At 38.2% G+C, this 15,659-nt stretch overlaps 1 protein-coding gene across 5 annotated transcripts in view; it reads left to right on the top strand.

Annotated features, from left to right (window-relative positions):
- Positions 1-15,659, top strand: part of MPHOSPH9 (M-phase phosphoprotein 9) — a 112,869-nt gene that overhangs the window by 48,574 nt on the left and 48,636 nt on the right. For all 5 annotated transcript variants that reach the window (XM_089662005.1, XM_089662003.1, XM_089662004.1 and 2 more), the window contains 4 exons: positions 1,257-1,472; positions 11,505-11,552; positions 11,749-11,813; positions 13,592-13,693. In XM_089662005.1, the coding sequence (XP_089518131.1) occupies positions 1,257-1,472; positions 11,505-11,552; positions 11,749-11,813; positions 13,592-13,693 (431 nt within the window). The remainder of the gene's footprint in view (positions 1-1,256; positions 1,473-11,504; positions 11,553-11,748; positions 11,814-13,591; positions 13,694-15,659) is intronic.

Here is a 15,659-nt window from a genome sequence, read left to right as displayed (position 1 = left end):
CTTCAAGCCTGATATTTAATGCAGGATGCAAACTTTAAGAAAAGTAGGAAAAAGAGGTCGATTTACTAAATAGGCCATTTTCTTTGCAAGGGAATTTTCTTTTAGGTTATTGAATAAGGTGAAGCTCTGCTGTCTTTCATCGTTCAGTCACGTGCAAGCAAAAAAAAATATTTTTTTTTATTTTCCTTGCACAAAATTGGGTTTTCTTTGCAAAGGGACTTCTCACCGTGTTTTCTAAGGTAACACTCTTTTTGCTTTTAGTAAATCAATCCAACAGTATGTCTAGTTTTGTACATAATTTGTCTTGCTGTGGTGTGATGAACACCTGCATTTGTAGCAACTTTTGTTTTTTCTTTTAATCTCTACATTTTAAAAAAGGTCCTCTAAAATTTTAAAAGTTCTTTTGCGTAGGCAGTGGATAACAGAAACAGAATTTTTTTTAAATCAAAGACAGACTTTTATGGTTACTTACGCTTTCAGCACAGCTTTCAAAGCACACTGCTAATCCCTTCTTAAGGTATATGCACCCGGCTGTATGAAAATATGTCAACTAGTATGCTGGCAGAAAGTGTCAGCAAGATCCTGCGAAAGAGGGCTCTGTATGCATTCAACGTTTAGGCACTGCTTACATGCTCACATCATAAATGGTCTCTGTTGACCACTACTGCTACTCAAAGCTGACAGTGTGTAGTCAGCAGCTCCTCCGTCACTGATTACACACTATTGATAGAAGGAAGCCGTCTACTATCCTTCTTTTGCTAGGCTTCTGCCACCTATCATCCATCCGTTATTAGGGCGCAGGCAGCTTCTGCTACCTTGCGTCCTTCTGTTGCCTACACTTAAGTGTTTTTTGTATGGTAAATAATTTATTATTATGTACTTATTTGTTCATTAATTATTTATTAAGTATTCATTATTTATTATCCATTCGATGAAGATCTTTTTACATTTTATAAACCATTCATGCACAAATCTATGTGATCTCAGGCGGTGCAGAATTATTTTGTGCAACTGTATGTGTGAATTGTATTAATGGCTTCCTACATCAACTCAAGATTTAAGTTTACAGGTCACAAAAAATGAAAAGCTAAAGTTAAAGTTTCTCCGACCTATTGGGTGGCAAAATATCTTTTTTTGTAGACAGTCACTGTGTTGGCAACCTTGTCTCTTTTTGTTAATCTAAGAATATAATAAAGATGAAATTGTAAAGAAACATACTTCTATTATATTTACAATATTTTGCAAACATTTTCTAGGCTGAGTGGAAAGAACGGTACTACAGTGCCAGCAATTCTTCAAAAAATCTGCAAGAGCACATTGAGGAAATGAGAACAAGGAGCAAGGAAAAGGAAAATGCAATCAGCCGACTACAGTCCAGGCTCAAAGAAGTTGAAGGGTCATTTGAAAAAGCTTTCAAACAGTCTGACGATAAAGATGAACGAATAAAGCAAGAGCACAAAATGTTTCAAGATGTAAGTTTAAAAAATATGCATATGGACAGTGGCATCCATTTCTTTTTTTTGCCTTGGTGATTATTTGTTGCTTACTGCTTTGGTGAATGCAATCATTGATGTCAAACTACCATTTAGTGCACGGTAGTCATAGTAAATGTACACTCTCTACTTTAATAAACAATATATCCACAAAAAGTGAGATTCCCCTATTAGAAGTAACACAGAAAGCTTCTCATCTCCCACCACCACCTTCTTTTTTTTTTTTTTTTTAAAGAGTCGCAGGTCTCTCACACCCTTTTTTCTGCAGTCTGAATCTAATGGAATCTCACATTTTTTGCTGCACTTGAAAGTCACATAGACCTATATATTTATGGTTGCCACAATATTTCTTAGTTTCCATTTTCTTCAAAATCAACTTTTATCTCTTCAACTTGACTTTATCCTAAGCCTTGCGTAGTTCAGCCTTCTAGATCTGTCTGTTTTTTTTTTTTTGTCCCTACAGTACAACTTGCTGCTGACCAGACAATGAATTATTGCACTGTGGATTTATTATTTGCGATAAACTTCTCTTATGGCCTGCTAAATTGAAAGTATGTTATTATATCTGACAATTGCAAAAAAAAAACTGGTATCAGTTAGCATTGTTCTCTGCTCTCTCTGTGGACAACAAAATGCCTCCACCTTTTAGGGAGAAGAGAGGGAGGAATATGTAGCCCTAACAGTGTTATGGAGCCTTAATATACTCCCTGTCCTAGGGTGACAAGGCTTCTCAATACGGTTGTCGCCCCAGGAAGTGTTAATAGCAAGATTACAAGGTGAAAATAAGGGAAGAAAAGTTTGAAAAAAGAAAATGAATGCAACCACCACATCTGTGAACCCATAAGCTGCAATGGTGTTATTTTTTTGTTACTAGGTTTAGATATGCCATAAGAAGCTGAAAAATTAAATAGTGGTTTTCTCTGCCTGGCTGTGCAGCTTGACAGGAGTGTGCAAATCATTAGGTTAGCTAAAAAGCATTGCAAATGTTTTGGCAAGTAAAACATTTTACATATGTATATTTCCACTATGTTTTTTGCACTTTGTATAGATTTCCTGTTTAATCATTTGCCCTCCAGAGGATTTACCCTCCCTTCCTTACCAGGCCATTTTTTGCCGTTCTGCTTTGCGCTATTTCAACTGGTCCACACGGTCATGCAATGCTGTACCCAAACAAAATCTATGTCCTTTTTCCACACAAATAGAGTTTTCTTTTGCTGGTATTTGATCACCTTTGGGTTTTTTATTTTTTTTGCTGTAAACAAAAAAGACCAACAATTTAAAAAAAAAACTATATGACTTTACTGAATTCCTGACTATAGTTGTGACGAATTACAACACATGCATTTTAACCACTTCAGCTTCAGAAGATTTTACCCCCTTCATGACCAGGAAATTTTTTGTGATATGGCACGGTTACTTTAAGTGACAATTGCATGGTCATGCAATGTTGTACATAAATTAAATTTTGTTATTTTTTTTCCCACAACTAGAGCTTTCTTTCTGTGGTATTTGATCACCTCTGCGTTTTTTTTGTGTGCTATAAACGGAAAAAGACTAACAATTTTGAGGGAAAAAAAAAACAATATTTTTGACCTTTCTACTATAAAACATATCCTATAAAAAAAAAAATAATTTAATCATAAATGACTTGGTAAACAAAAATCCCAAGAAGTGTATATTAATTGGTTTGTGTGAAAGTTTATAGCGTCTATAAACTATGGTATAGATACTACAATTTACGCCATTTTTTGCTATATGGCGCTACACTAATTTAACTGACAATTGCGCAGTCATGCAGTGTTTACATAAATGAATTTTATGTAAATTTTTCCACACAAATATAGCTTTCTTTTGGTGGTATTTGATCACCTCCGGACTTTTTATTTTTTGCGCTGTAAACAAAAAAATATCGACAATTTAGAAAAAAAAAAAGATATTTTCTCATTTCTGTTATAAGAAATATCCAATAAACTCATTTTTCATCATAAATTTAGGCCAAAATGTATTTTGCTAAATGTCTTTGGTAAAAAAAATCCCAATAACTGTTTATTAATTGATTTGTGTTAGTGGCTACAAGCTATGGTATGGATATTGGAATTTAATAAGAGGCATGGAGAGTATTTTGCAGATCTAATTTTTTTTCTCACAAGGTTTTGAAAAATAGTAAAGAAAAAATATTTTTTTCTTTCTTCATTTTCCAAAAACGTGGCAACAAACAAGATCTGCAAAATACCCATGCTTCTTATCAAATTCCTTGGGGTGTCTATTTCCAAAAAGGGGTCATTTGGGGGTATTTGTACTACTCTGGCATTTCAGGGCCTCCAAAATTATGATGGGTAGTCAGGAAGAGTAATGAGGAAATAAAGCCCTTTAACCATCCTGAGGATTTACCCTGCTTAATGACTAGGCCTCTTTTTGCTATTCGGCGCTGCGCTATTTCAACTGATAATTTCACAGTCATGCAATGCTGTACCAAAACAAAATTTATGTCCTTTTTTTCACACAAATAGAGCTTTCTTTCGAAGGTATTTGATCACCTGTGCGCTTTTTATTTTTCACGCTATAAATAAAAAAAGACCAAAAATTTTGAATTTTTTACTTTCGGCTATAAATAATATATATAGTAAACTCAAAGTTAGTCATAAATTTAGGCCAAAATGTATTCTGCTACATGTTTTTGGTTAAAAAAAAAAATCCCAATAAGTGTATATTGACTGCTTTGTGTGAAAATTTTATAGTGTCTACAAACTATGGTATAGATACTGCAATTTACGCCATTGTTTTGCTATACAGCGCTGCACTAGTTTAACTGACAATTGCACGGTCATGCAATATGGTACATAAATTAAATTTACGTTCTTTTTTTCCTCACAAATAGAGCTTTCTTTCGGTGGTATTTGATCACCTGTGCGCTTTTTATTTTTGGAGCTATAAACAAAAAACTCAGATTTTGTCATAAATGTAGGCCAAAATTTATTCTGCTACATGTTTTTGGTTAAAAAAAATCCCAATAAGTGATGTTGATTGCTTTGTGAGAAAGTTATCACATCTAGAAACTATGGTATAGATAATGGAATTTACACAGCTTTTACTTTCTGACCGCCTATCACATTTCTTGAGGTGCTAAAGTACCAAGACAGTACAAACACCCCCGAATGTCCCCTTTTCGGAAAGTAGACACCCTAAGAGCTATCTGCTGAGGCATATTGAGATCATGGAAGATTTTTATTTTTTTTCACAAGTTTTGGAAAATTACAAATACATTTAAATGATATATTGCTCACATAAGCCATGGGCACATGTGGAATTACACCCCAAAATACATTTTGCTACTTCTACCGAGTATGGGGATACCACATGTGTGAGACTTTTTGGGAGCCTAGCCACATACAGGAGCCTGAAATCCAATGACCACTTTGAAAAGCCTGAAGGTGCGTAACTTCCTCATTTGACTTCCTTACTACCTATCACAGTTTCGGAGGCCCTGAAATGCCCTGAAATGCCAGGATAGCACCAAACCCCCTCAAATTACCCTTTTTGGAAAGTAGACACCCCAAGGAATTTAAAAAGAGGCATGGTGAGTATATTGTAGATCTAATTTTTTTCTCACAAGGTTTTGAAATATAAAAAAAAAAAGAAAAAATGTTTTTGTTTTCTTCATTTTCCAAAAACTTGTGGCAACAAACGAGATCAGCAAAATACTTACTGTGTTTCTTATCAAATTCCTTGGAGTGTTTACTTTCCAAAAAGGGGTCATTTGGGGGGGTTAGGTGCTATCCTGGCATTTCAGGGCCTCTGAAACTTTGATAGGTAGTCAGGAAGTGTAATGAGGTAATAAAGCTCTTTAAAAGGTGCTTATTGGATTTTGGGGTCCTGTACTTGGCTAGACTGCCAAAGTCTCTCACATGTGGTACCTCCATACTCAAAGTATACTAGAAGTAGCAGAATGTATTTTGGGGAGTAATTACACATATACCCATGGCATGTGTGAGCAATAAATCATTTAAGTGACAATTTTGTGTAAAAAAAAAAAAATAATAAAATACGTTTTTTTTTTGCCAATTTCCAAAAACTTGTGGTAAAAAAATAAATTCTTCTGTTGATTCAGCATGCCTCTCAGCAAATAGTTTGTGGTGTCTACTTTCCAAAAAGGGGTAGTTTTGGGGGGTGGGGGCATTTTATGCCCAGCATTAGAAATTTTTGCCACACACCATTCACTCTTCTAACCACCTGAAGACCAAGCCTTTTCTGACACTTTTTAATGCAATTTTTTGTCACATAGTACTCGCGCAGTAATTTTTTTCAAACGCTAATTTTTTGAAAAAAAAGTAAATTTTTTTATTTTTTAATGCACAAAAGCACGATATATTGGCCAATTGTTTGGTAAAATATACAAGATGATGGTATGCCAAGTATATAGATACCAAACATGACATGCTTTAAAACTGCGCATGCCCTGTGCAATGGTGACAAATTGCATACATTTTTAATATCCATAGGCAACGCTTTAAAAGCCTTTACAAGCTACCATTTTAGATTTACAGAGGAGGTCTAGTGCTAGAAATACTGCCCTTGATCTGACGTTCATGGTGATACCGCACATGGGCATTGTCATATATTCTTTTTTGAGAAATTTGGGTGTCTATCAGACCCTAGATATCTCCTCTGCCCTTACGTTATCTAATCTCATCTAAATCGTGTGATCTGATGTTTTCCCAATTTACAAATGGCACGGTTTATATCCTGCAAAACTGAAGTGATGAAATGCTCGGAGCTTCTGATTTCTTAGACTATAGAGATGATTGGCACCATTCCTGTCTCCAATCAACTCTATGGTCCGCTGGCAGAAACACTGGCTGCATTCTCAGGTTCCCCCGATGGCACGGGACTGCCCAAGAAGGCCGTGGAAGGCAGCGGGGAAGAGGGGGGCATCTTCTCCCGCTGCTTGTAAAAGCAATCCTGCAGCTAATTGGCCACTAGGATTGCTTTTACATGAAAGCCGATTGCCAGCTGAAAAAAAACGATACCAGGATGATGCCTGCAGCTATAGGCATCATCCTGGTATAACCATTCAAAGTCCAGGGATGTGCCAGTACGTCATTGGTCCTTGTTGGGTATATATGCTATTTTTTTTTTCTTTTTCTTTTTCTTTTTTTTTTTTTTTTTTAATGCGGCCTGTGGGCTGAATGAAAAAATGGAGAAATCTCCGCCAGAAAATGTGTGTGGTATGCCCACCATTAGAATATACCGCTCTGCATCCACCCACTTCTAATGATGGGCACACATTAGGTCGCACGTTGCCACATGCACCAGTTCCAAGATTGTACAAATGTCTATATAGTGGCACGCTTGAATAAAAATTGTCCTCATATAAGTGGTACCCCATATGGAAAAAGGATGACACCAAGTCCCAAACTATCTTGCCACTGCTCCCCATGTAGTCTGGGCATCCGGGGGGCTCCACGTCTCTATCTTTTCCTTCGTAAATCCCAAACTTATTTGTATAGCCTGTTGCTCTCTCACAGGTCTTATACATCTTGACCCCATATCTGGCATGCTTGCTGGGGAGAAATTGTTTGAATGCAAGGTGACCAGTAAAATTAATGAGGGACTCCTCAACGCAGATGTTTTGCTGGGGAGTATAGACATCTGCAAATTTTTGGTTAAGGTGTTTTACGATGGGCTAAATTTTTTGGATCCAGTCAAATTCGGGGTCACCCCGAGGATGACAGAGTGTATTGTCGTTGAAATGCATAAAACACATTATACTCTCCTATCTATGCCTGGCCATGGCAGCAGAGAACACGAGCATATGATGAATCGGGTCTGCGGACCAATACAACTGGAATTAATTCCTTTTAGTAATGCCCATGTTGAGGGTTAGGCCCTAAAAAAATTTTAAATTCGGAAACCGTAATAGGTTTCCATGCAAATGGTCTGGCAAGGTTTGAATTTGGGTTGGCGGATATAAATTATCGTAAAAAAATAAATTCTTCTATTGACTCAACATGCCTCTCAGCAAATAGTTTGTGGTGTCTACTTTCCAAAAAGGGGTAATTTTGGGGGGTGGGGGTCATTTTATGCCCAGCATTAGAAGCTTATGCCACACATCACTCACTCTTCTACCCAAGCCTTTTCTGACACTTTTTGTTCACATAAAAAAATCTGTATTTTTTGATAGGAAATTACTTTAAACCCCCCCACATTATATATTTTTTCTAAAGCAGACACCATAGTGAATAAAATTGTGGGTGTTGCAATGTTTTATGTCACATAGTACTCTCACAGCGATTTTTCAAACTCTAATTTTTTGGGGAAAAAAAACACTTTTTTTTACATTTAATGCACAAAATATAAAAGATGATGGTATGTTGAGTAAATGGATACCAAACATGACATGCTTTAAAACTGCGCACGCCCCGTTCAACAGTGACAAACTGCATACATTTTTAATATACATACCTGTAGGTGATGCTTTAAAAGCCTTTAGAGGCTACCATTTTTTATTTAAACAGGATGTCTAGTTATAGAATCACTGCCCTCGATCTGACATTGGCAGCAATACCTCACATGCATGGTGCAACCGCTGTTTACATACCAACACAAGGCCAGCGCACGTGCACGCAGTTGCGCATGCGTGGAGGGACGAGGGTGCTTTTAATTTTTTTATTATTATTATTTATTTTGTTTTTTTTTAATTATTTTTACACTGTCCCTTTTTTCTTTTTCTTTTTTTGATCACTTTTATTATCAGAGTGAATGTAAATATCCCCTGTGACAGCAATAGGTAGTGACAAGTATTCTTTTCTGAGATACCACTACTGTCCACCCTTCTGTCTGTTGCCCCATTGCACTTCTAATACAGAGGGCACTGATATCTCCTTTGAGTTGAGAACCTTGTCGATGTCCTCACCTCTGTAATCAGTCTGACTTTCAGTAGGGTTTTGCTGATCTTCTAGACGCCCCCCTCTACCTTAATTGACTGTGCATTCTGACCTGCTGTCCTAAGCCTCCATTCATGTGTGAGCATGATTCCCGAAATGCTACAATGATCAAGAAGAAGAATTCCATTATTCTCAATGGAACAGTTCACTCTTGAGCAACGGGCTGCTTCTCACATAGATCTCAAAAAAGTACATGAGCTTCTTTGGTGCAAAAGTACTCACATTTGACAACACAGAGTTGTATAGTAGCACCTGAGGTATGCTTGAAAAAAAAAAATGCATTCACCTGAGTTTTTTTCCCAGACACTCCCATTTAAAAGACTTTTCGGATGAAAACTTGTGATTCTGAGCTGTACTAGTCTTTCACTGCCATCCTGTAAGACGTGAGATCACAGGAATAGATACAGGGTATAGTTCACAACATGCTACATGCACATGTTCTTGAAGATTTTACATCACGTGGAGAAGAGCATAGTGCAATAGCTCTATAACATACAAGCGAATAGGACGAATTAGGAGGGGAAGAAAAATGAGTTCTCAATATATTGCCCTAAAACTGTCAGAAATTAAGATTAGATTATAGATATCAGACTGGTCATTTGTATAAAAGCTGTAGAATTTGACCGGAGATAATTTTCAAGCATTCTAAGTGGCAGTGTTCCATGTATGCAGTTGATAGAGGACCAGGTGTACAGCAAATAGACTTTAGAAATGGAAGAACAATCTCTTCTGTGTTCCTGATGAAGGGCAAAGGGCTGCCTTCACTGCTATCTCGCGTAGTAAGAGAGCTTAGGCTTAATGTTAGTAAATTAGTTTAACCATTTGCCTACCAAGCACTTGTACTCCCTTCCTGCCCTGGCCAATTTTCAGCTTTTAGCGCTGTCGCACTTTCAATAACAATTGTGTGGTCATGCAACATTGTACCCATATGAAATTTTTTTCTCACAAATAGAGCTTTCTTTTGGAGGTATTAATCGCCATTGGGTGTTTTATTTTTTGCGCTATAAACAAAAAAGTAGGAAAAATTTGGGGAAAAAAAAAGATTTTCTTTTTCTATTATAAAATTTTGAAAACAGGTATTTTTCTCCTTCACTGATGTGCGTTGATGAGGCTATACTGATAGGCAGCAGTGATGGGCACTGATAGGCAGCACTGATGAGGTGGCACAGATAGGTGGCACTGGGCAGGACTGATGGGCAGCACTGATGGATGGCACTGCTGGGCACTGACTCAGGGGTGGCACTGATGGGCACAGGTGGGTGGTGCTGCACGGCACTGATGGGCACAGGTGAGCGGCACTGCTGGGCACACTGCTGGGCACAGGAGGGCGGCACTGCTCATCAGGGCACTGATCATCAGGGCCGTTCCATTCTCTGACAATTGCCGGTTCTCAGCAGTACTTTGACAGCAGTACTGTGAGAGGAAAGTACAGCCGATAAGCGGCAACTGTATTTACCTGGTTATCTGCTGTGTCATTGGACACAGCTGATCACGTGGTAATAGGCTGCTGTGATTGGCCTTTTACCCTCATCACTTGATCAGCTGTGTCCATAGGACACAGCGATCACGGAGATCTTTCCTCGGCCATATGATGCCCTCCCAGAACTGGGCAACTGCGCTGTAGCTGTCATTCATCTATAACACGGTTGCCAAGTGGTTAATAGAAACCAGTAAGAAGGAAATTTAAAAAAGGATAGTTAGCAAGAGGGCAACACTTCAAGACATTTTATTCTTGTCTGTTTAGCTGGTATGAGAAAGAACTTTGATTCTTGTTGGCACTTGGTATATCATTTGCCTGGAAGCTTGTTGGGCCCCACACAGTATGCAAAATCTAAGGAAATAGGTTATGAAGTAAAACCTTGAACTCTAACCAGAAGCAAGTTATCTTTGCACAACATCAAGGTGCCTCACAACTCCTGTGTTTATAAACTCATGGCTGTATATCTGCAGTTTGAGATCCAAGGCACTACTGCCTCTGACTGCTAGTCTTCGGAGATTTGGAGTGAGATTCAGCGATGCCACTTATGTGCTGCTCACGGTTCTGCTTGCTGGAGGCTCTGACATAAGAATGCAAAGCCCGGCCTCTACCAAAATGGCTATCTTCACACAGACATAGTGCAGAATAAGGCATGGTAAGTTGGTGCCTTGGAACCGATCAGCTTCAGATAGACTGCAGGCAATTCTGTTGACTTTGCCCTCTGGTTGCCTTTTTTGTGGGCACAGCTTCAGTAGTTCAGTTCCTCTTTTAAGATGGGGAAGGCTTGAGCTGTGAATCCTGGCACATTTCTAAGCTGATTAAGCAGCCAGGACATTTGTTAAACATGGTAAGGTGGGCCAGGTTGCCTACTGCTCTTCTTGAAAGAAAGGTCTTTTTGCAATTTCCAGACTGCCACGTTTCAAAATGAACTAAGGCCATGAGCTATCAAGAGAGATGGGTTTCACAAGTCAAATATTTGGTACTTTTAGGCATGATTTGTTTTTAAGAATTGGTTACACTGGGCTACTGCCAGGCAACTGTTTGTTTACCAGTTTGTTCCCTTACTGTTCTGGTGTCTGATTTTCAATTTTAAACTCCTTTACTTAAACACATGACAGAACATGTTGTCTATTTTAACTCTCTCAAGCTACAGAGAAACAAAAACTAAACATGCTGATGATCACGATAATTTATATTGGTTATAAAAGAATAAATAACAACAGTGACGCCTACACAGGGCTGGAGCATCTGATAGATGTAACAAAGTCAGGGTGATCATAAATGGACAAGAGCATAGGTAGATATTCAGGAATAAAATGGAGATAATACTATTTGGCTCTTTGGAGGTCAGTATTTGCAGATAAGTGACGTGATGGGGGAGGTTGGGAGAGAGAAAAAGGGTAGGGAAGGAGGAGGAAGAGACAAGAAAGTGGAAACAAGGGAAGTAAGGGAAAACAGAGCTGAGCGTCCATGGGATGAAAATAGAAGTCGGGAAACATGGACAAAACAAGGGGACAGGTAGAGGAGAAAAGGTATCAGGTTTTATTTAAAAAAAAAAAAAAAATGTAATATGATTATTTTGTTTTACAGCTTTTGTTGGAATACGAATCCCTTGGAAAGGAACATGAAAGGGTTAAAGTAAGAAACTTTTATATTATATGTTGACTTTTTAAAATAAATATGCCTATGTTCTAGAGAAAGCTTTGACACTGTATTGTGTGGTTGTCACCATATATAGGCAGATAGTTTCATGCCCATTAGCAAAAAAAAAAAAAATATTTGTACAAATAAGTAACGAATCTCAGAACTGCTTTTTACCTTATATCTTTTTCAGGACACACTAGGCGTGACAGAAAATAAGTTGTGTAATGCACAATCTGATGTGAATGAACTCAGAAGGTAATGGTACTTTCTTTACAAAATAATTGGCAATAGTGTGTCTTTTAGTATTTTCTTTGAAAAAAATAATATAGAAAAATCACATAAAATAAATAGTATGCATTATTTGAAGAGAAAAAATATAGAATGGTATGTATTCGAATAGTAATATGGAGGCATTTAGAGGGTAGATTGCATTGAAGTTTTTATTAATGTGGTTGAAAAACAATGTTAAACTTTTGAAGTGTCTGTATAATATGGAGCTTGTATGTAAATTACAATAGTGTTAAAGTTACTAAAACACTCTTCCGGCTGGGTCATCGTCTTGGAGATTTACCTCATCCTCTCAGTCTTACTCTACATGTTTGTACTATAAGTGTACTATAAGTGATGTCTGCATTATCTGTCAACTGACATATCTGCCCTCTTGCTGAGTAGTAACCTACATGATCCTCAGAAATTATGCTGCTATGGTCATAGTACAGTCTCACGCCTCTCTGTAGGTTGATAAGTTTTGCGGAAACCCACTGTATCTATGTAACATGTCTTTGGTTGATTACTGTGCGATGACGCTGTTTGTATTATTTTTCTTATGTATTGGTGAACCTTTTTTTGGTTCCCCGTCTGTTAAAAAAGGTTTTCATAAATCAAGAATTACAAAAAAAAAAAAGTTACTAAAACACTAAATTTTCACAGTCATAATTTTGTATGCTATGTATTTAAGGGCGTAGGGGACCTATGTCCATGTCTGCATGTGAAACAGGTTGTGATCCAAGAGGATCTGGACCAAACAGACATCAGAAAATGAAACATGCTGGGTGATATTAGGGAGATATATATATATATATTATTTATTTCAGGTACTTATATAGCGCCGTCAATTTACGCAGCGCTTTACATATATATTGTACATTCACATCAGTCCCTAACCCTCAAGGAGCGTACAATCTAAGGTCCCTAACTCACATCCATACATACACATATTAGGGCCAATTTAGACAGGAGCCAATTAACCTACCAGCATGTCTTTTGCCATGGTCGGGATTTGAACCAGCGATTCTAGTACTGCCAGGCGGAAGTGCTAACCATTTAGCGTGCGCGTGTGTGTGTGTGTGTGTGTGTGTGTGTGTGTGTGTGTGTGTGTGTGTGTGTGTGTGTGTGTGTGTGTGTGTGTGTGTGTGTGTGTGTGTGTGTGTGTGTGTGTGTGTGTGTGTGTGTGTGTGTGTGTGTGTGTGTGTGTGTGTGTGTGTGTGTGTGTGTGTGTCATTCACCAAACATCACCTTCACTGCAAATTAATCTTGTTGCACGTAGTACATGCACCTGGTACATTATAATGATTGATTCACCTGCAGTGAATGTTTGATAAAACGTTTCTCCCTGCATTGTAATGTTAGCCTTAAAATTTAATTTTCATATTCATTTTTGGTCAACAAACAGATTGAACTAGACATTGCAATTTTACTGTATATGATACAACGGGTGGCTTTATTAGTATTTAACTAAACTTGTTTAGTGGGAGTTCTTTTTGTGGTTTCTCTCTTCCAGTTGGATTCCTAACATAACCCTTTTACAGTATGCATCATTTGCACACAGGTACAGTGTTGTTCAGGCTGCAGGATCTTGTGAACCTGAAACAATTAGCATTATGTGTAATGATAGCCTTTAGCTATGACCTAGATGATCAGGTAATTATGTTGGGGAGTACATGATTTTTGTCAGTTACAATACTGTTATTTTCATAAATGGAAGTGTCATTATGAAAATGAGGGACTGAATATGTATATTCTGTTTATAACAGGACAGTTTTAAAGCTGGAAACACAGATTAGGCAACTGGAGCATGAAAACATGGTGAAACTTCGACACATTGCTGAAGGCCAGTCATGGTCATCCAATTCAAGGTAGGTTGTTGCACATTGTCTTCTCTTCATCAGAGATGCTAATCCTTGTCCAGAGTTGTAATTCTTGGGTGGAACCACAACACTGCAGCAGGGGATGCAGTTACCCAACACAGGCATAAGTATTAGATGCTGAAAATTTTTGGGCTGGTGTAGCTCTGCATGAGTAAATATTAGAGGCCCTGGGTATCAGGGCTAATAAGTTTTAGATATACTTTTCTTTATGATGACATTTTTGTTTTTCAGCAATTCTAAAGCTCATACTGTTTAACTACATTGTGTTAAATTATATATGGATAGACATATATACAATGGGTGTTCAAGTCAAAATGGACCTTTTGAGTTTATATAATAAAAGAACAAATTTCAAGGAGAGGAAACTGCATTTATTTTTTGACATACTCCCCTGTTACATTTATACACTTATCCCAGCATTTTTTAACTAATGCCTGGAAAGCTTCGGCATAGAAAGATTTGTCAGAAAGCATGAACCATCCTAGGTCAGCCTGCTTTACTTTTGTCATCAGTACTGAAATGCTGACCTCCAAGGAACTCTTTTAGAGGTCCAAACAGATGGAAATCACTCAGAGTGAGGTGCGGGCTGTAAGGGGGAAGTGACAATGCTTCCCAGCCGACTTGCTGCAATGTGCACTTAGTGCGGTGAGCAGTAGGAGCTTGTGCGTTGTCCTGAAGAAACAGGACGCTCTTAGTGATCAAAATAGGTGTTTTTTTCCGCAGACGCATACTTTTCATTCAGAACACAGCAGTAATATTCACTGTTGATAGTGGCACCAAGGGGTAGAAAATCCACATTTGTCCCAGAAAATGCTTGCCTTCACTTTACCTGCAGACGCAATTGTTCAGAATTTTTTTGGTGGAGGTGAGTCCACATGCTTCTACTGCTTTGATGCTTGTTTGTTATTCAGGAGTAAAATGACGTGCCCAGGTTTTGTCACATGTAATGATGCGATCTAGAAAATCTGGAACTTCCCTGTCAAAACGCTCTTTCAGTGCAGTGCAGACCTCAACTCTGTGCCGGTCAAAAGTGTAAAGCTGTCTTGGTACCCAGCGTGTGCTAACTTTTTGAAAATGCAATGTTTGTGAATGATTGTGTTCACTGTTCCCACAGAAAGATTAGTCTCACTGACGAACATACCAAAAGCACCGATGTAAAAGTTTCAAAGTCTTGCGAATTCAAAAATGCCCTGCCAGTCGGTGGTCATGGCACAGATTTCATTTTGACTGGTGCAAGCTTGAAGGTACAAAAACCTTTTGCTCATGGTAGAACAATCCATCCCATTCTTGCAATTGTGAGTCACTTGGTGGACCTTCTGTACTTGATGCTTGTTTGAGCTGTGACACCAAATCTCCTTGCAGCAACAGAAAACTTTGTGGGGGTAGGATGGTATTGGGCTGAGTAGCTTCCTTTTCTTCAGGATACAGGTAACATGACAGAGCGTCAGTTTTCCCATTCTTAGAATCCGTTCTGTAGGTTATATGAAACAAGAATCTTGAGAAGAACAAGGCCCACCTGGCCTGACGGGGTTTCAAATGCCTAGCTGTACGGAGATATTCTAAGTTTTTGTGGTCCGTCAAAATCAGGATTGGGTGACTTGCCGCCTCAAGCCGATAACACCATTCCTCCAGATTAGACTTGATGGCAAGTAGCTCACTGTCTTCCACATCATAATTTTTCTCAGAAGAGCTGAGTTTCCTTGAGAAGAAGGCCAAAGAGTGTAAAAGTGACACCTTTGCGTAGCGCCTTTGCGTTGAGATAGAATGGCACCAACTGCGTTTTTCTGAAGCATATACTTCAAGAACAAAGGTAATGCAGGGTCAGGATGTTGCAGAATTGTGCCGATGTAAAGAGAGCTTTTAATTTATCAAAAACAAGTTGTGCTGCTGGAGTCCACTGAAATCGGGTGTTTTGTTTAGTAAGCTGAGTAATGGGGCTGATGATAGAACTGTG

Source organism: Staurois parvus, unplaced genomic scaffold (genome assembly GCF_062004578.1).
Source record: "Staurois parvus isolate SC_StPar_1 unplaced genomic scaffold, SC_StPar_1.0 ptg001418l, whole genome shotgun sequence".
NCBI lineage: Eukaryota > Metazoa > Chordata > Amphibia > Anura > Ranidae > Staurois > Staurois parvus.
This window is presented reverse-complemented; position numbering and strand designations above follow the sequence as displayed.